This window comes from Propithecus coquereli, unplaced genomic scaffold (assembly GCF_000956105.1).
Source record: "Propithecus coquereli isolate 6110/MARCELLA unplaced genomic scaffold, Pcoq_1.0 Scaffold877, whole genome shotgun sequence".
NCBI classification, from domain to species: domain Eukaryota; kingdom Metazoa; phylum Chordata; class Mammalia; order Primates; family Indriidae; genus Propithecus; species Propithecus coquereli.
In genome coordinates, this window is record NW_012155029.1 from 59,625 (window position 1) to 81,175 (window position 21,551).

The 21,551-nt window shown below is 51.1% G+C and overlaps 1 protein-coding gene across 1 annotated transcript in view; it reads right to left on the reverse strand.

Moving 5' to 3' along the window:
• The window catches only part of MED26 (mediator complex subunit 26), a 47,107-nt gene extending 27,298 nt beyond the window's left edge, over positions 1–19,809 (reverse strand). The window contains exon 1 of the mRNA XM_012664251.1: positions 19,475–19,809. Coding sequence (XP_012519705.1) covers positions 19,475–19,546 — 72 coding nt within the window. The 5' untranslated portion in view covers positions 19,547–19,809. The remainder of the gene's footprint in view (positions 1–19,474) is intronic.
• Between the last annotated feature and the right edge of the window lie 1,742 nt (positions 19,810–21,551).

The following is a 21,551-nucleotide window of genomic DNA, read 5'->3' on the forward strand; positions in this document are numbered from 1 at the left end:
ATGAGGGGGAAGCAGAATCAGGAAGACAGTTGAGAAGAAAGGCCCTAAGTATGGCTTTTAATGCCCGCAGCTTGAGACACCAGCGTGGGCAGGACACTGATGAGGCCATGGAGGTGCTCAGACTGAGATGAGGGCTGAGGGCCACAAGTGACCAGGGAATGAGAAAAGCCCATGAAAAGGAGAGATGGATGTAACACACAGAAAGACAGCCAGAAGCCTGCTGCATCTGGGATGTGCCTACCTGAACTTTTGTGGGGCAGGTAGGGTGGGCCAGGATGCACCCCCATCACCCGCCCCCCACATACAGCAGGAGCGCAACAGGAGAGGGGACAGGCACAAGGGTACCCTGCCAGGAATGGAGTCTCCACACTGCGCACTAGAGGAAAGGAGAGGCTCGGCTCGGATGACCAGCCTGCAGGAGATACCAGCGTGATGCAGGAATGAGGGGGGCAGGTGGGAGATGCTGGGGAAGGAGGGGACCGTGGGGCGAGGCCCAAAGAGCAGACCCTAGGGAACTGGGAGAAAGGGGCTGGAGGCTCACCCTGCACATGGAAGCCCCTCAGAAATGAACAGCTGACGCTGGCCAGTACCCTGCCAGTCACAAAGTGCTTTCTCACTGTGTCTTCTTATCAAACTCCCAGCAACAGAAGCCGGAGCTCTGCATCATTGTGTGCGGATACTTGTGCACGGCAAATCTGTCATGCAGACAGGCCAGCTTTCCTCCTTCCTCCCTCACTCGCAACTCAGGCCTGCCTTGCTCCCGCACTGGACTGCTGGCATGCCGGGCAGCTGGACAGAGTCGACCTGCAGCCCCACTTCCCCTTCACAGTGGATCATCTGGAACCCTGGGCTCACTGGGATAGGGCAAGGTTGCTGTAACTCCTGACTCTCAGAAGACTGTCTGGCACTGTAAATGAGGCTGGCACCACTGGGACAAAGCAGCCTGAAGATGCTACAAGTGAGGGTTTCCTTTTTTTGGTGGGGAGGGCAGGTAGGAGATGGAAGCAAACATGGCATTAGCCATGCTCAAACCAAGAGTGATTTTTTTATGGTCTGGTGGTGAAGTTAGCAACAGTGACTGCTGCCATCTGGGAAGGGCAGCCGGGTGGGACACAGAGCTGCGCATGTCTCCCAGGGGGTGGGCGCCTGGCACACGCTGAGAGGGAACCTACCCGGACTGTACGCTGCGACTGCTGCAGCCAGGAGAGCACAGACGCAAGCGTTCATCCGGTCCCCATGTATCTCTCAGGAATAGAAGAATGTATTGCGTGCCTTGGAGGAGGAAGCTGGGGAGTAATCGGGGAACCCTGTCCTCAAAGGGCTTGCATTCATGTTGGGGAAGGCAAGCAACAGACAAGCAAACCAGACCATAGGGCTGCACTAAAAGCCATGAAGGAAATAAACAATGTGACATGTGAGAGGAAGGCTTCCCTCAGGACAACTCAGCCAGGAGGCCCAAGAGAACCAGGGGCAGTGAAGCATCTAGAGCAAGCAGCGAGATGTCCCCTCCCTGCTCCAGGGCAGCTGGCTCATCAGGAACCAATGAAGGGCACTGAGCATGGCCAACGGGACACTACAACCAAGAGGACTGTCCCAGCAGTCAGCCGCAAAGGCTCAGACGCCATCCTGAACAAGGAGCCTGCGGCCTGTGGCCCAGCAAGCAGGCCCAGGGGCACCAGGGCCCTGGTGGGCAAGGCTCCAGACCTGGGCCAGATCTCTGTCTGCACACATAGCAAAACTTCTGCTCCTCTGGGGCCACCATGCCCTTCAGCATCCAAGCTGGCTATGGGGCAGGGATTCTACCCAGGCGGGCACTGGAGCCTGCTTACTCTAGCTCCCCTCTGAAAGCCCATGGTGGTACTTCGATGAATTTTTGGAACCATTATTAAAAACTAAATGACATAAACTTGTAATAAGTTCTATTAGAAACAAAGGAGACGTAATACTCAAAACTCATGACTTCCTACTTAATTTACCACATTTAGTATTATCTAATTTTTGAGGTTATTCTTGACTATCATATCCGTAGGGAGGAAATGGTGTGCTACCGAGCTCTCTCCTCCCAACTGCACATTCCGTGACATCATGTTAGCAGCTTACAATCAGCCATGGTGGGGAGTATTTACACCATGGAAATCGGCAAACATTGTAAATCAAGGCTTGATTTTATGGGCCGTAAACCAGAAGTCTACAAACTCCAGGGCCATATCCATAGCACTGTCTGTTTTTGTAAACAGAGGGTTTTTCCTTCTTCGTTTTATATGTTGTTCATTGAAGTGAAATTCACATTAACGTCAACCACCAAGTTTTACTGGAACACAGTCACGTTCACATATTGCCCACGGCTGCTTTCGTGCCATAAAGGTAGAGGTGCAGCAGAGACTCTCTGGCTATACAGCCTGCAAAGCCAAAAATACTTACTACCTGGCCCTTTACAGAAAAGGTTGGCCAACTCTTGGGGTTTAGACGTAATAAAGTGATGGGAAAAAATGCTAATAATGCATATTAAACTTAAAAAGTGTGTCATGCCTGAAGCCATTATATTGGGAACAGCACAATTGATGAAATACTTTTTACCATACAGGTACTTGAAAACTATCCTAATTCAGCAAAGACACCACTTGACTCATTAACATAAAAGTAGCAACCAGTAGCCCTGTCGGAACTATACAAAACCACAGCAAAAGTCAACGAAAACAGTTGGTGAGAAGCAAACGGCCACGTGAAATTGACAATAAGGAGTGTTGTACATTTCATTATTATTTGTGAACTGAATGCTACCCATCTTTTAAGTCAGCAAAATGTACAAACTTATGTGCATATACATGTATGTATACATATGGATACTTTTTTCTTTCTGTTTTTCTTCCTGGAGAGCTGGCTGTCAAACATGTACCAGCACATCACTGCCTGTACCTAAGTATATGCATTATGTAAATTAGGGCTTCATTATTTTGAAGTGTGTGAAAGAGTCTGAGTGAAACCAAAATCCATTTGCATTATTGTCTTTAAACATTATATATAAATGAAAAGAAGGAAGAATCTGGATTCTTTAGAAATGCCAACTCATAAATTTTTGAATGTTTACAAAAAAAAAAGCTTCTAAGTTTTATCACCTCCTCACACAACAAAATTTCTCCACAGTGATTATCAAAGTCAAGCAAAACAGAAACAAAAAGAAAACAAAGAAACCCCACACCCTAACACATAAAAGTGATGTTCACGGACACAAGTGCTTTTCTTTTTAAAAAAAAAATTAGTATTATTTACCACAAGTTCAGTATTTAATGTTCCCTAACACTTTGTACTTTCTTATAATTTAAACTGAAGACCCCAACACACACACTTCCCCCCAGTCCCACCTCCAGTTTACCCAGTGTGCCTGCAGATGCCATGACGTCAAAGGCTGGAGGCAGTGTGACAGCAGGAAGGCACAGGGCTCCCCATACAGTGGGTGGCCAGAAAAGGCCTGAAGGAGTCCCACTGTCACGGAGCTGGGGACGGGGCCCGGAGATTCAGGAATGAGGGAGAGAGTTCGAGCTGAGGAGAGAAAGGAAAGAAGGGTCCAAGTCCTGTAGCGCCTGTAGATGGTGCGAATAACGTGGCCAATGGAAAACCACTGAAGGATGAGAAGTGACAGAGTGGTGTGATCTGGTTTGGAAGGGGCAAGAGGGAGGTGGCTCAGGTTGGACTGAGAAGGAGGAAAGAGGAGGGATGGAGCATGCACATTTTGGTGGCATAGCTGCTAGGACTTGCAGTGCACTAGATGACTAAGACGGGAGGAAGGCAGGAGGCTAGGATGACTCCCAGTGCTTCCCAGAGCCATGGGGTGTGGCCCCATGACTTCGTGGAGAAAATCCCTCGCAGTCCTGGTGGGACAGATCCCGGAAAGTGAAGGACATAACTGGTGGCCTTGCCTGGAATGATGCGTTGCACCCCACCGCCCTGAACCTTCCAGAAGCACATGAGAGGGGAAACAGTCCTCTCGGCTGTTGTGCTACGCAGAGGCCTGCAATCCACTCGACAGATGATTGCTCTCAATAGCCCTCAAGTGCTCTTCAGGCTAAAGCAGTCTACTTTTATTTTCATTTTTTTTTTTTTACAGTTTAAATGAAAAGACAATGGAGCAGAGGGGAAAACCAACCAACCTGTTCCCCCTGCCCCAGCCAACACAACTAACCGCCTCCCGTTTTACTCCAAGTTCTAGTTTTTGTGCCTGTCCAGATGCCTCTCTCAGTGTGCTCAGCTGACAAAACTGCTCCCTCCCCCACCACAGCCAGGCCTGCCCATTTTTCTAGAGCCTTCAGAATCACTCTTCACGGTTACATGCTATTTGACTCTGTGGATATACTGTTTCCCCAGCTTCTCCCATGACATTTAATTAATAACATTAATGATGATTATTATATTGATACATCCATTAACACTGTTACTTAAAATCACCATGCATCTGTAAATAAATTTCCAAGAGTAAAATTACTAGGTCAAAGGACGTGTGCATGTTATGCCTCTTGCTACATAGTTTCCAAAAGGGTGACAGTAGCTCTGAGCTCCTGCCAGCAGGGCGGTAGGGGTTGAAGGGGGTGGGGTGGGAGATGTAAAATAGCAACAGGCCAGCTTCATGTCCAGTCTCGATTACCTGCCAATGTCATTCTTCCACATGTTTGGGGTTCAAGGTATATTTTCTGAGTATTAATTATACCAACATCTCTCTGTCCAGTGAAGTCTTGGAGATCTTATGATTGCTAATTCTGAATATGTTCTCTATACAGGAAGGATATTGTTTCCAAAAAGCAGTTTCACACAAATTTATATTCTGATCACCCCCATCTGCATCTACAGCACAGAGAGATTTGGAAAAGTATAGGCAGGTATCGAATTTGATTGTAAATTTCAACCTAACCACCTCTTCCAAAGAAGCATGCCTTTCCTTCCTGAAGTCTGGGATTTTGTTCTACTACCAATTTCTTCCTGTTTCCGCCCCAGGGAGTTTTTAGAAATGTGTAAATTAGGCAACGTGGTCTTGTAACTGCTCATTGCTGACACTAAAGGAAAGGCTATCTTTGAGAAAGAACAGCATTCATGAAAACTGAAGGTGAATATCTACAAACTCATGTGGAGAAGAATATCCCCTCACCCCGACCCGGAAAGTGGGGAAGGGGCTTATACATGTTCAGCGCCTACTACCCAGCAAATCCTTTTGGGCAATGTTTACCTTCAGCAGGGTAGGAACCATCCTCACTTTACAGATGATAGCACTGAAGAGCAAATGTTTGATACGATTTGTCCAGAGACATACAACTCTTGAGACAGAGCTATGGAGATCTGAACCCAGGTCTAACTGTAAAATTCTTGCATATTAAATACTTTTATGTGTATTGCCCTTTACTGGGAAGGGGGTGTCTCAAAGGATTTCTAGTTGATTGTTAAACCCCATTCATCAACATACACTTAAGAAATGAGAAGGCTCTCCTTTCTCCTAAGAAAAGACCTCGTGAACTGAAGCTGACACAGCTCAGAGGCTCTGAAGACATCAGAGACTATGTCTGGCTGGGGAAGGGACAGGGGACCTTCTGCATGCCCTGCCAGGCCAGATACAACCTCCTCCCCCATTTCCCAGATGGAAAAAGCACAGCCCCCAGCTGTACCAAAGCACAGGCAACCCAAGGCCCTCAAAGGGCACTGTCCAAGAGGTGCAGCCCCCTCTCTGCAGTGGACGGCAGTGCTTGTTGCCACAGAATGAAAGCAAAGGTTCTGAGGGCAGAAGATGGCTTGCAGCTCACGGCTGCCCAGCGGCCAGCAACTTAACCTCACTAAGCTTCAGTTTCCTCACCTATAAAATGGGACAATTCCCATCAAAGAGCGAGCACACGGTAAGAGTTGACGCTGTTGTCCTTGAAACTGTTTCTGTCACCGCTTCAAGATAAAGTTCCTACAGAGAGATATCCCTTATAAAGATTCACACCAAAGGATGTCGAGCACTTGGTTTGTTAAGTGGCACTGGTCACTAGATTCAGTGAGATTCAGGCCCTCTAGTCTTGGTGATATAACTCCAGCCTGCAGGTCTATTAACCACTGATGGGGTTTAAATCTTGCATCGGCCCCTTCCGACTGCATGACCTTGCACAAAGACAACATCTCTAACTCCTTTCCTCATCTATAATGGGAACAGTCCCAGCTCCCTCGTAATCGGGGTGACTAAGTGGAGGCCAGGCATGATGCCAGGCACCCAACATGCCCCATGCCCCTACAGGACGGTACCACCAGGTGATACCACCACAATTCATCAGCCCCATGTCACAGATGAAGAGACTGAGGCTCAGAGACATGAAGAGATTCACTCCAAGGTCATGCTGGCAGAAGCAACTAAGAAGGACCTAAAGCCTTTGTACTGAGGTCCAGAACCCTCTGCTAAGGGGAGTGCCTGCCCAGGCCCGGCTCGAGGGAGGGAGGAGGCATGCGCACACTCCTGTGGGCTTGAGGGTTCACCATGCCACTGTCCTGTCGACAGCCCCGAGAATCCCCAGATCTGGTGGAACTGAGCAATGCACACAGGACAGGCTCAGTCCCCACGTGCTGACCAGGCCACTGCAGCTCCAAGAGACTCCACACACCACAGGAGGGCTGGAATCTGAAGGCCAAGCAGCCACCATGGGGAGCAGGGAGCTTCCTCCAGAAGTCCAGCCACCCCAATCCCAATACTCATGAGCTCAGTGGCTATTCTGCTCAGGCCTGATTAAACCTGAATTCTTACCCCGAACCCCACTTGGTCCTCTCAGGTTAGGCACTGCTGTGCTGCTCATCTGTACCTTGTCGTTTGTGAATTGGTTGCCAGCTCTAATAGAATGAATGGGCTCACTACCTACCAGCAAGAAAAGAACCAGCCAGTCCCTGCCTCCAAGGGAAATGGGGGTGGTGGCAGTGGTGGTGGTGGGGGATATGACAGGCATGTCAGACTAGTTATAGGAGGTGCTGCAGGCAAGATAGGACCAGCATGCCAGGAATAGTCAGAAGACAGGGCTAATGAATGCCCCCTAGCACAGCTGGCACTGGCTTCCTGGGGAAGGCACTCTAGAACCTGAGCCCAGAGAGGCAGGGAGGAAGAAGCTGGCTGAAAGGAGGAGGGAGGGAGGGGAGGAAGGAGAGGGGGGTGGCAATCAGGTGGGGGTGCACGAGCAGGTCCAGAGCTGACTGATGAGAGCTGAGCGCGGCTGCAGCAGGGAGCAAGAGAGGCTGCCTGAGCCTAAGCCTGGGGCACAATGTGTTCTGATGATTCTGTGCAGAATCTCCTGGCTGCAAGTGACAGAAAAGCCAGCTCAAATGAGTTTAATCAAGAAAGGAAGCCATGGTCTCATTCAGCTGAAAGTTCAGGGCAAGGCTCACTTCGGACTACCACTCCTCTGGCTGGCCTCACTCCTGGACAGGCCCTCTCTCCAGGCAGCAAACCCCAGCGGCAACCAGCTCATACCCTTTCCCTTTTCCAGTCCCCTCGCCTACTCCAGCAAAGTGCTAAAACTGTCACAGGTCTGACTGGGTCACAGGTCTATCCCTGAACCAATCACTGCCCAGAAAGATGAAGCCCCATGACTGCCCAGGTCTGAGTCACTAACCATCCAATGGGCAAGCAAGCACTGGAGGGAGAGATGTGCAGCTCTCGGGAAAACCAGGACGCAGAAACCAGGAAGGCAATGGAAGCTGGTGGGCTGCCCACCACCAAGCCTGTGTGTCATTAGCTACCACGCATGTCAGCACCCAGGATGCCTCAGGCATGGGGCAACGTCCCATTCTCAACAGCCTTCCTATGCAGCAGTATTTACACCTTTCTGGGAAAACAGGCTGCAAACCTAATCTTGTCCAAGGTTGCAAGGTGAATAGCAGAGTCAAAGTTCCAACTCTGTTCCGCCCAAGTCTTCTACCCAGGAGAAAGACCGTCTTCTCCACTATATACCACCTAAAGAGCCCAGACTCTATTCGGTCAGCAACCTGACCCCACCAGAGGAAGTGAAACATCTCAATCTGTTTTTAGACACTCACTGAGGCTGGCACAAAAGAGGCAGGAGACTGGCTGGGAGGCAGCTACATTAGACACCCCCAGGGATGTGGCCTGCAGGAAGGGGGACCCCAGGACGGCCCTAAAGTGGCCCATGGAGTGGTGTGGATAGTGGCGCCACCAATGGACACAGCACAGCATGCAGACAGCAAGAGCGAGGCACAGACGGCAGGAAGGCGCATCTCCTTTGGAGAAGGCTGCCTGGACATCCAGGCACAGGAGTCAGCGCTGGAGAGTGAAGTGTCCAGGAGTCATGGAAGTTGTGGCACTGAGAGCGTCTGGGGAAAGTCTTGAAGACCAGACAATGAACACAAGCAGTGCTGGACAAGCCAAAACGCTCATGCAGCAGTGGAAGGAGGTGTGGAAAGAACACAAAAGACCAATACAGCAAGGTGCAGGGGGCTAGGGGGCAGATGCTCCTGGCTGTTAGGCCTCATCATTCCCACACGCAGTGTTCGTTCATTCAGCACCGACACCATGGCAGGCAGAGGACAGCACAGCGACGCAGGAAGATAACCTGGAGTGACAAACACAACAAGCACCCTCACGCACAAGGACAGCTCATCCTACAAAGCTGATGATGCCACTTCCTATTTCCCAATTTGGGGGAGCCCACCACTTGACCAGATAGGAAACCACGTCCCCATGCTCTCAACACAGAAGCAGCATCCCCATGGCAACAAGGCAGCGCCCGCCCAGTCACACCCCCCAACTCCTCATCGGGCTGACAGTGTGTTCAGAGAGGTAATGTGTGAGTCTTCCGCTGCACCATCTGCTGCAAATACACACTGCCAGGAACACCAGAACACCGAGGTGCCACGGTCCCCCACCCTAGTCCAGGGTTCTCACCGTTTTCCTTCCAGCACGCGGGGCTGCAGCAGTCTGGGCACATATTGTTTCCCTTGCACAGCAGACCCTGCTCCTTCTGGAAACTCCTCCCCAACTTCCTGTGAGCACTACCACTTTCTTACAAGCCCCCGCAGCACCACCCTCAAGCCACGCCAAAGTGCTTCTCCAGGAGTTTCCAAACTGGAAACAAGAAAGTAAATCCTTCTCTTCACAATCACTTAGTTTTCAAGAGGTCAAACCCAGGAGCTGCTGCCTTTCCCAAAATGCCCATGCACGAGACAGACAGACAGAGACAGACAGACAGACAGACAGACAGACACACACACACACACATACACACACTCACTCACTCACTCACTCACTCACACACACAGTGCCCAGTACGGGACACAGAACAGTTTCCCTCTCATTCCTCCCTACCCCAACTTCAAACAGCACTTTTAAGCCCAGTGAGCAGAGGAGGGAAAAAGGATTCAAAGCAAATGCAGGAAGAGCTCACACAACACCCAGGAGGGCAACGCTTATGTTCTTCTGTGAGAAGTTAGGTTCCTGCACTCAGTGGCCACCTTTGCTTGTCAACCAACCTTCAAAGTAAGAACTTAAATGCTTGAGAAACTCACTTAAAATAGAAGTGAAGTACCCATTCACAAACATTTTCCTGACAGATGAATCTAAAATTTAACACGAGGCCCAATTCTGTCACTGCCAGGGCACCAGCACCCAGCAAAAGGGAGCGCAGATGCCAACTTCTGGTGCTTGCTGAGAGCCCCTCGGAAACACAGGGAGGGCAAATATGGAGGCTGCAAAGAAAGATCACTTGACTCTACCCCTTTCCGTGAACCTGAGAGGAAGAAGTCAGGCCCAGAAATGCAGGTACCAGTTTTCGGTTACCCAGGCTAACCAGGGGGAGGGACAGACAAGAGGAAATGGGCAGGACAATCAGACTCAACAGATTTCCTAGTCCCAGTTCAGGGTCTGTAAGTCCAGGGAAGCTGCAGCTCTTGCCTGGGTCGCAGTGCAGCCCCCTTATGACTACAGGAGGCCTGGGTGGTGCAGGCTGCCTGGACCACACCACCCACCCCAGCATGGCCTGTCCTGGCAGTTACGGAAGCACCAGGAGACATCACTGGGACAGGGAGAAAAAACAGCAGTATGCAAGACTCTCCACAGCCCAGGACGGGGACCAAAGCTGCAGTCAGCCAGCACCTGCACTAGGATAATGTTAACAGCGGGGCACCCAAGGGCGGCCACAAGCAAATTCAGGTTCCGCGGTTCAACCAGAACGAACAGACACTCAGAACTCCGCGCCGTGACGTCACGCCATCCGAACCACCCCACGACTTATTCTAGCCTTTCCTTTTCAGTTACTTTCATTTTGCCTCCTGGATCCAGCTCTCCCAGGCCCAGTACTAGGCCCAACTATTTGATCATCACATTGATTAAATCAGCACCCACCCACGGACATCGACCCACCACCCCTTCTCCCGTTAACAGGACCCTGTCTCCTGGGAACATCTCCTTTATTCTGTGTCTGTTTGGGCAGAACTAACGCCACGCTCAGATTAGAAGCGAACCAATCAACACACCCTGCTAATTCAATCACAGCCCAGAGAAGGCACACGGAGATGTTTGCTGGGGCTGCTGGGAAAGAGTCAGGAGTTCAATGAGGGAAAATCCTGAAGCTGCCGAGGAGGAGAGGGAGACGCCGCACTACGCGAAGGCAGCACCACAAGAGAGGGATGGATAAAAACCAGGTCCTCACCTGACGGCAGACTCGTCTTTGAGCCTGTGAGTGACAATCAGCCCCTTGTGTCTAAGCTCCTACCACCAGCGCAGTGCTAACCTCCCTGGGGGGCTAGACAGGCCACAGAACCAGTAAAGGAAGTACAGACAGGTGCTCTGCCAGCAACCAGCTAACTGCACACAGAAGGAAACAAGATGAACCAATTAGCGCAAGAGGTAAGCTGTTCTTATTTTATACCCCTACACATCAGTATCGCGGGCCCCAACAGGCAGCGCTGAAAAGCCATCTTGCCAGCTGCCTGCCTGGGCACCACACGAGATGAACCAAGGGGGTGAATAATGTTGGGTAGCATCTACCGTAAATGGCTTCTGGAGGGCTGGCCTAAGAATGGGAAGGCTGTTCGCTACCATGGTAACTACCAGATCACCCTGGGGAAAGAGGATGTGGCCACCGCCCCACACCCCAACCCAAGCTGGGACAGGTACCTGATGACAAGGAGCAGGGGGAAGCAAAACAAGCCATCAAGGGGATAAGAACCACCCAGCCCCCCGTGTGTGCAGGTGCCTGACTGCCCAGAGAGCCAAATGTGACTTGGAGCAGGGGCAGGGGATGGAGAGGAGTGTGCTGCTGCAGGGCCTGGAGAAGCACTGCCAGCCGACTGGGCGTGATGTGGGCCACGGTCGTGCGTACCTAAGTCTGACTGCTGACACCTGCACCATGGAACCCCCGACCAGAGTTAAGGCCAGCCACTGCCAACCCCCTATGAAATCATGCTACGCACACAGTGCACAAGTGACCAGGGTCTCCATGGCAGCCATGATGTCGACCCACCATGAGGTATGGTCAGGAGAAAGTAGCATCCCACTTTCCATAGCAAATGAAAAACCTGGGGGTGTGTGTCCAGGAATGTCATATGTTTTGTCATTTGACCAAAAAGGCCAAAGGTTCCCTCGGGACCTAGGCTTCACAGAGGTGGCATTTGAACACTGTCCAGGGACCACAGACAGGCAGGGATCTAAGATCAAGTGCTGTCTTCTCTGTCAGTGGTGAAAAATGCCAGCCAAGAAACAAAAAGAGAAAAACATCTCGCACCTCTTCCTCAGCCAGTTCCAGAGAAAGCACAGGGCATTTCAGGTACAGCCTTCCTCCTAGCCTGGCATAAAAATGTCTCAACCATGAATCTGGTGTAAAGATTTGGACCCAGGCAGGAAAGGGGAGTGCCTGTGATGTATGTACCCACTGCCCTCTTGCAGGTGACAGGGGAGGCAGCCAGCAGTAGGTGTGTTCCAGTCCCTTCCAGCCACGCGTCCGCTGAGCCTCAGTTTCCTTGCTGGCACCTGCCTCCCAGGGTCGCTACGCAGACTGTGTTTTGAATGCACAAGAAGTGTTGAAAACTGCCAGCTCCTATGACTTGCTCCGTAGGTGCTCACAGCCAGTTCCCAAGAGACTGGCCCTTTTTACAGGAAGAGCACCAAGCACCCGAGCACCCACAGGCTATGGAAGTTCTAGATTCTTGGGGAGCAACTCATGCTCCACTACCAAGGAGCCTGCAATCCCATGGACAGCGAGATCAACCAGACCTGTTACCAGTAGGAGCACAGGGTTTAACATGATGAACAGTGCCCGAGGGAGACTGTCTTGGGTTAAACCAGGCAAGGTTTCAGAAAAGGGAGAGCAGTAGGGACTACAAGGGGGGCTCCCAACCAGGGGCAGTGCAAGGTCAAATCCTAGGTGCCACACACACACAAGTGAGGTCTGTTTTCAGAGTTACGTAGATACTGTTCTGATGACAAGACAGAACTTCATTTCAAAGCACAACTGGATTAGGATTAGCTTCTGATCTTGAATTTTCTGGAAAAGTTATCCAAAGCATACCTGATGTTATGTGGAAGTTCCTGAAAGTTTCTGATAATAAAAGTGGATTCTCACACTCAAAAAGGTTTGGAGCCACTACAGGTTAGAGGAATTTAAAGGGAGAAAGGTTGAAGGAAGTGGGAAGAGAATGGAAATTAAAAATGTCACATCTGAAAACACTTCATGTTTGTATAGTTAAACTTTAGAAGATGCAATGGAGTTCAGCTTCCAGGCTGGGCACCCTTGATGTGGGGACGAAGAGATTGTCACTGGTAAGCCCACCAGCGTAAGAGCCACCCAGTGCTGGAGTCAGGCCCAGAACTTCTGGTTCCTTCATCTGTGACACTGGACACATCACTTAATCTCTACTTGCCACTAAAATGAAGATGGAGCACCTACGTTAGGAATAGTTCAAAGCACCAACCACGCGCTCTACACAATACCTGGGACACAGTCAGTGCTGTCCAGCACAGAAGACCACTGCTAGCACGCAGGAGACCAAGCCTGCTCTGAATGCAGAGGAAACCTTCTGATGAGCCCCTTGAGGCTTTCCAAGACTCATTTTCTTCCAAGGGTTGAATCCAAGAAACTTTGCTGCAGTCCCAATAGCATTCAAAGGCCTTTAACCTCAACGGCCTGGCAGTCCTTGAGATGTGAGTCCCCAGAGAGCAGCTGGCACATCACCTGGCATGGCCCTTCTCTTTAACAGGCTCCACTCAGGATCACAGAACTTCTGGGAACTCGGACAGTCACAGAACGCAAGGGCCTAGGGAGGGCCCAAGTGTGTCTGCACACCCACCTCAAACAGCAGCCTGGGGCTGTCTAGACAGCTCTGACAATAATCCAGAGCTTCCCCAAGCAGTAGGGCTTTCCTCCCAGGAACTCCCACCTTCCCTGCCTTAGTTGTGCCCCTACAGCGTCACAGAGCAAACCTCGCCCAGAGGGTACAACAACGCTTCAAATACTAGAAACAGCCCCACACACATGCCACCCCCCCCCCCTCAAGCCCAGACACCCTCACTGAACTCACGGAGTTTGACATCTGCGCACATCCCAACCCGTGGCAAGAAGGCAAACTGCTCCATGATCCTATTTTCCAGCTCTCGCTGCCTACACCTGACTGTAAAACTTTTCATTTGGAATGATGGAATACTCTAGAAAGCCATTTCACGCTCTTAAGAATTTTGAAGTGTCTTCAAATAAGACACGGGGGAAATTGTTCCATTTGGATTTGAGAGCTGTAGCCCTGTTAGTCCTCCCCTGACCATCCGTCCCTCATCCCCCCCAGGTAGCCCATGTGCGCACCTTACGGCTGCCCTCCCACAAGGCTCCAGGTCCCTTGAGGGCAGGGGTTGGGCACCTTCAGGTCTGCGTCCCCTGCACCCAGCATCACAGCACTTGTTAGAAATGTCTACTCAACTGCTGAGCTGCCTTTCTCAGTCTCCCTGTGCTTCTCCACACACCGCATGTATCAGCTGGCAACTGAGATGTAGCTGCATTGTCTCCCAAAACCTGGAATTCATCTAGAAAATACTTTTAAACACAGCATGAGGACTATCAGTAGGTATTCCTTACTCAGGAAATGCTTCCTAGTTCACAGCATCCCCAGGTTAGGTTGACATATGCCCTGAGAGTGAAAAGGAGCAGTTTTGGAAGGGTGTCCCTAGCAAGGCCACATTAAAAATGCACTGCCTTTGCTGCCACCCATCGAATCACAAACTCAGTAGCCCATTCTGACAACCAGCTACTGGGCCCCGAAGGGACCAGGGAGACTCGGGACAGCCCACCACCGGGATAAAAAGACAATGCACAACTTCTACTGACAGGGACAAAGCACCTAGCTTCCAGAAGGAGATTTCTAGTCGGGGAGTGGGCAGGAGGCCCACCAGCTAGACTGCAGTCACCTGGAGACCAGGCCAGGTCGGTTCTAATTAAACTGGAGTTCTGTCTGAGAAGAATCAAAATCAAAGCCAAGGTGAGCCAGCTGCCCCTCCTTCACGTAACTCTGAGCTTGGCACCCTGGGAGTGTGGGGCAGGGGTGGATGGGGGGTTGGGGGGTGGTGTCCTACCACACACAGCTGCATCTTGAGCCCAGGAGCTGATCATGGGCGCCTTTTTACATTTGTATCTGGGACAAAAGCCCACAGGCTGGTCTTGGACAGTCCTCCAGGCTCCGGGACCTTCAGCTAGGACGACATAGTCTAAGAACCACCCAGAAACCTCCATGAGGACCGACTGTAAAGTCCACCTTCTCCCGAGGGGCAGAGTAACAAACAAGGATTTACACCTGTTTCACAAGCAACATTTGTTACCTCGCTGTTTCCAAAGTCATAGAACACAACACTGCTACTCTTGCCATCCTGGCTACAGTATACAGAGCAAGAAGAGGAATGTTACTGAATCTGGGCAACTGGCGGGATCAGGCAACATCTGCATGTTTGGGTTTTGTGTCCTCTAATATATCGGAGAGGGTGAGAATTCACAGTCCTCCATTTTGCAATTTTACAATTCCTCTTTTCTGTAGGATCGATGGCATTTTAAATTAATACCAAAAGTGCTGTAATCTTGTAGCAGAAAGTGACGTGAGCACACAAGATTCACAAAAAGTTCCGTGCCAGCTGGCAGTTTCCACACCACGGTCCAGCCCAGGATTCTGTCAGTGACAGAGACCTTAAGATGTTTATGGGACAGGCTGTCTCACATTGTCACCCTGTTAGATCTATCACAGGTAAATCTAGCCCCAGCTGTAATCTCATATAAACTTGTGTGGGACGTAACAGGCTCCCCGCATCTTTTCTTACCAGCTCAAGAACGCTGCCTACTCGTGCCTCTTCTGAGGCCGTCTCTCAAGAGCAGTGTGGTGGGGTTTATAGTCAAAAAGATTGTCACTTAATAACTTTGGGTAAGTCCCTAACTTTGGGTCCTTCACCTCCCATTAAGTAAAAAAACAAAAGCATCTTGTCCTCTGCTGGCCGCCAAGACACCCATTGAACGGCACCTACAACCGAGATGCTGCTGGCTTCTGCGCCTGTAAAGAGGGAGCCTGGCTTCGCCCAGGCCCCCTGACGAGGCTGCTGGGAGAGAGCGGAGCACCCTGTGAGGGTGCTGCACAAAGTCATGTTCAATGTTCATCTCTGCATAGAATTTCATCATTTGAGAAAGTTCACACAATGTCCCTTGCAAGAATATTAAAAAAATAAACAGTTTTTTTAAAAAAAAATCTTTTAGAACAATTCATGTTAGCCTCTGCTGTCTCTTCCAGACTCTGAACCTGGATCTGGAAGGAGCTTTACGGGGCACACCCACCAGTTTCCAATCCCATTATGCAGACAAGGAACCTACAGGCCAGCGAAGCTAAGCCATGTCTTAACCTTCTAATTCCTAGGTGGGAAAATTATCTTTCCTGCTTGTGTCTCTCTGCAAAGTCCCCTGGTCACCTCCTCTTGGTTCCTGACGCCTGCAGAACTGTGAGGAAGAAAGCAGCTGCTGAGGGGGTCCCCCGCTCCAGAGCCCGACAGCTGTGAGGCATTTACATAGACCTCCAGGGCTAGTTCAAGTCCCTCTTCTCCGCAGGGCCTGCGCGGCCTCTCCCTGCTCTGAACACAGGGACACTCACCTGCATTTGGCAAGCCCTGCCCTGTGTTGCTATTTAACTTGTCATGGGGATGCGGTACACTCCCTGCTATCTCTGTCAGACCGTTTCTTATGCTAAGTTTGTTAACCGTCATTTAACATGCGTGTTCCTCACGGTTCCGCAGAGTAGGATCTCAAGCCACCTGTGGTTCTTTCACTCTCCGAAGTTCTGCACTAGAATATTCCATGACTGAAATTCTGAGCATGGAGCAGTCACCAAGCCTTCTTGGGAAGAGGGCTCAAATGTAGCTCCTCAGCCATAGGTTCAAGAAGGATGCTAGGATTCAGTCAGTTTAACCGGCACAGAGAAAATGTGCCTAACGCTTCTGCTCTAAGGGGGGAAGACAAGAAATGAAACATCCTCGAGAATCCACATTCTGCCGGGGAAGACAGATCCTGTACTTTCATAAAACAATGAGTGTCCAATGCAAATGGGAACCTAGTCACCTGCTGAGGAGACTGCAGGGGCGGGGGGGACGTGTTATAATTTCTGTGCACGAGTAAGACACAGTCCTTAACTTTATCCATAATGCAGCAAAATTAAGCTGGAACAATCACACACACACTGCACTTCAGAGAGATTTTCAACACCCTGGGCTAACGCTACCAAGAAAAAAGTAAGGCTTCATCTGTTCTGAAAAACTGTTAGTTGCCTTTTGAAACGGAGAGTAGAGCATTTACTTTATCACTGAATTGGCAGAAATTATTAACTCTGAGCCAGCTGCTATAGAACTTCAAATACGTACTCCAGAGGTTAAAAAACTTAGAGCAAAGAAACAACTTTCCTCTTAAAAACTCCTTTGTCAAGGAGATGGTCAGTAAACATTACTCTGTCACTTCCCTAACTTTGTAGATACTTGTAGATTTTAGGTCAGCTGCCTGACACTGATTTTTCAAGCAATAGCTAGGTTTGTTAACCATAATTGCATACCCATAAAGGTAAGCATTACGTGACACAATTCTCTGTTGCTTTTCTCAGAAGAGGTTTAATTTTAGTGTTGGCTCTTCAACACTGTCCCCATTTTTTTTTCCATGAGCATCTTAAATATGTGTCAACTAACTATCCAGTAGTGGAGTTCATAATTGGACAAGACAGAGAAGAGAGAGTTGTGAGCCAGTGATGCCTGTGCTGGAGCCACCTCGCTCTCACCTGAGCCCAGATGAATCCGAGAGAAAGTACAGATGCACAGACATGCCCAGCTGTCACGCCACCTCCACTGGCAACCTTGTCCACCGAAGCTCTGAGTTTCTATACAGTGTTCACCCAAAGCCACGCTCCTGTCGAATGGCTCTTAACAATACTCAAGGACAGTCACTGACAATGGCAGCATTTAAAGAAGGCACTTTCCTTATCACTCAAAGAGACAATTTCCCAATTCCATCCACCACACATTAGAAGGATTCTACCCACATCCATCACTGGAGTCCCCGCAAATTAGCCATATGAAACGTGAATTCCAGGCCATGTGACCTAACTATGGGCCTATGTAATATTTTTGCACACGCTAAAATATTGGAAACCAAGGTTCATTCCCTCCTCTTCTCTCTTCTACAAGGAACCCTTTAGATTAGATTAATTTAAAACCCCTGAAGGCAGTGCCCCACCTAATCTATAGCATCCTGACTGCCTGTCAAAGTGCCTTCTGATCCTAAAGCTCTCCTAGATGGCATTAAGGATCAGTGCTAATATCTCAGCAACTTCTCAGATTCTTCTGAAGGGAAGTGAATGCGTGGAATTCAAGAAATTACACTCTGGGTCCACAAAAGATGCAAAAGTCACCAAGGCTATTTTTTCATGTCATTTCTTTTATCCTCTAATATTTCAGTCTTAGAATTGCAGTGGCACCACTTGCTGCAAAAAGGGCATTCTAGAAGGTTTTACATAGCCTGTGGCTACTCCACCCTCCAAATCACAACAAAAATGTATATAATGTTTGTTAAAGACAATTACCATCAAGTCAATTTTAATGGGAACTTAAGACCAAGGGTAAGATAGTAACATATGTTAAAACAATCCGCGCCTTAAAAAGATCACAACCCCTCAATCTTTACCAACATTGTACAAACCAATGTGAATTATCCAAAAATATCAGAGTTAAGCACACTAAGAGTAATTAGCCAAGCTCACGTTAAAGAAAAGCAAAAGCTCCTACTGTGAGAGAAACCTGAGTTACCTGGCCAAGCCCAAGACGATTTTTTCTTCCATCCATAGTATATTAAAAAGCTATCTCTCAATGGCCACTTCCTGGTCTCCCTGCAAATACCCGGCTCACTGCATACCTGGATGCCACTGTACCTTCCTATTGCCCTGCTCCTACCACGGGGAAAAATGACCCCTACTGCCAACAAATCCTTGGAGAAAATGTAAGAACGAATCAGTATTCCCCTACACACACACACACACACACACACACACACACACACACACACCCCACCCCCGGAGAAGGAGGGGGAGATCCCTCTGCAACCAGTAGCCTCAGCAAAGAGGCACCTGAGAAAGCAACACTCTGGAGTTAACCCTGACAGCCTAGGTCACAAAACACCAGGCTGAAACCCCCAGGCAAGAAAAAGGGACAACCAAAGCAGGGCTCTCGGGTGAACGAGAGAGAAAACAATCACCTCTAACTCGCTACTCAAAAAATGGGCTCTAGCTCGGTCAGAGGCACTTAGGCCCAGAAAGGCAACAGGAAGGATCCCACCCTCCCCAAGATCATCCTTCGTCGACAGCAACCCCGAGAGGGATTCGACAAAGGCATGTCCAGTCACAGAACGGAGGGGCACTCTCCACGCACCTTAGGCACGCAGCTAGGGGTAAAACAGGCTGAGGGTTCTCTCGGAAGCCAGGAAGGTGCTTCCAGCCAGAAGTAGAGGGAAGGAGGACTTCCCTGATCACCCAGAAGACCGACACACGGGAGACACAGGTTCCCCGAGTCATACCCTGGACACCAGTTGCTTCACAGCCTTTCTCCCTCCCCTCCCCCAGCCGGGAGGGCTTCCCAGGGGGTCTCGGTCCCCGGGGGGCCGGTGAGGCAGGTAAGCTCCCTTCAAAGCAGCAAGGGTCGTAGAGCTGGAGCAGAAGTGGGTGAAAGGCTCTGGCCTAAACCCCTGTCTACTCCCTCCGCCCAGGCCGCACGGAAGCCTCGGCCTCACGTACCGAGCGCTGCCGGGCTGCCCAACCTGACCTCGGCGCGGGAGCAGGGGGCGAGAGGCAGAGATGGCAGCGGCCCTCGGGGAGAGGTGGGCGCCAGAGGAGTCCCCCAAAGCCCTGATGACGAGGGCACGGGGTAGGGAGACGGTCCCGGGCCCACGCGGCCTCCGTCCCGTCTCGCGCGGCGGGTACTTACGTTACTCTGGGGGTCGATGGCCTGCAGCAGCCGGTCCCTGATCTGCTGCGGAGACGCCGGAGCCGCTGTCATTGCCTGGGCGAGGCGGGGGGGAGCGGCCGGGCCAGCGGGCGGGCGGGCTGAGGCGGGGGACGGGGGTCACTCACTCTCCGGCCTCCGGGAACGGAGCCGCATGTTCCCCGCGGCGCCGGGGGAACTGGGGGCGCGCGGGGTGGCGGAGAGGGGAGCCGGGGCCGGGTCTCGGGCCCGGGCCGCCGCCGCCACCGAAGGAGGAGGAGGAGCCGCCGGAGCCGCAGCCACCGCTGCCGCCGCCGCCTCGAGAACCAAACTCCAGTGAGCTGCCCCCGCGCGGAGCACCCTGGGTAACCCGCGCCGCACGCAGCGTCGCCGCCACGCTGAGGAGGTTGGGAGATGGGGCGGGCGAAGACTCCAGACTTGGGCGGGGCTGCACGCATGCCACGCCCCACGCCTCTGCGCCTGCGCGCGCAGGCGCATTCGTCCCGTCGCGCAGTCCTGCCCCTCCGCCCGGCCGAGGTAGCCGTTGGGAGGCGGTTGGGCGGGGCAACGGCCGCTGCTTGGAGACCCCGCCCCCGCCTGGGTCGGGGGGCGGGGCCTTCCGACCGAAACGCGCGCGCGCGCCGAATCCTCGAACCCGGGCGCTCACGGCGGCCGCGTGGGTGGGAGAGTCTCTTCTCGCGAGGTGGAGCCTGCCGCGCGCGTGACGGAAGGACCGGGAGTCGCGGGCAGAGGAGTTGCCAAGCTTTTCGCTAGGGGCGAGAAAACCAGACGTCCACGTTGTGATTCCGCGCGCGGAAGGGTCGGAGGAGGACCTTGGGGTGCAGCCCCCGCCCCTCCGGAGGACGTGGGCGCGGGGCGGGGGTCTCCATAGCCACGCGCGTCCCCGACCGCGGGAACAGGGGCGGCCGCCCCAGCTGGGAAAGCCGGAGAGCCCGAGGTTGCAAACCGGGGTCCACGCCGCAGCTTCTCAACCTGGGCACCTGGGATTAGGCCGGTGTCGCGCAGCATCCATGGCCTCTCCCCGCCCCCAGCCCCGGCTCCAGTCATTGCCGGCGTCTCCCGGGGAACGACTGTGCCCCACGTGAGAACCCCTGGTTTAAAAGAACCTTCCACCTTGCATCGCGTGGTGGCGATGCTGTAAAACCGAAACCCTCATTCTCGAACCAAACATTTTTACAAAGGCGGAAACTGAGGCCCAAGGTTACTCAAAGTTCTAGGTCAAACCCAGAACTGCTGATGTCAAGTTGAAGGGCTCCCCTCCTCCCTCCACCTTACTTACTGCCTGTGTAATTGCTGTCTCCCTGCTCTCTGGGAGCTCTGTTAGAAATGCTGTTATGAGAAGGGGCGGAAAGGCAGGCTCAGTGATGATTAGCAGCGGCCTCGGGAGAAATAACTTTTTTTTCTTTGTTGTTACAGGAAGACCTAGATTTAAAACAGGAGGAAGACGAGTGATGAGAACCACATGTGCGCCTTGGATCTGGGCGACACCTGTTAGTATTACATTTGTGCTTCTGGGAAGTGTTGTTTTTATTTGCAGAAACGGCTGCTGCTTCTGCACGTGGCTGTGGTTGCTTGCTGCTGCACACGTGAGAAGTTTTAATCACACGTGCAGGAGAAAATAAACATAGGCAAAATACTTCTAATTTACTCTCTCTCCTAGAATGTGGTGCTTTGTGTACATGGTCCAAGTTGGAAATTGGCCCATTTGGAGATAATTTTTATCTCACTTCAGATAAGTAAAACAAACAAGCCCTTCCCCAGGCATATTCTGGTTCTACCTGTCAAATTCTAACTCAGCTGTACAATTTTTTTAAAATCAAGGATTACATAGAAATAGGCAATTTATTTTGCACAGATCAAGTTATTTTAAGAAAAATTTCGAAAGTACTCAACTTACCTGTTTTTCTTAAACTAAGAAGCATTAGTGTGACTGAGTTCCCCAAGGGCACTGGCTGGTTTCGGTTTCCCCAGTAGATAGAAAGTACTTATTAATATTTATGGAATGAGTGAGTGAATGTTTCATCAGATACTTTTTAGATGTATACACACACCGAGACAT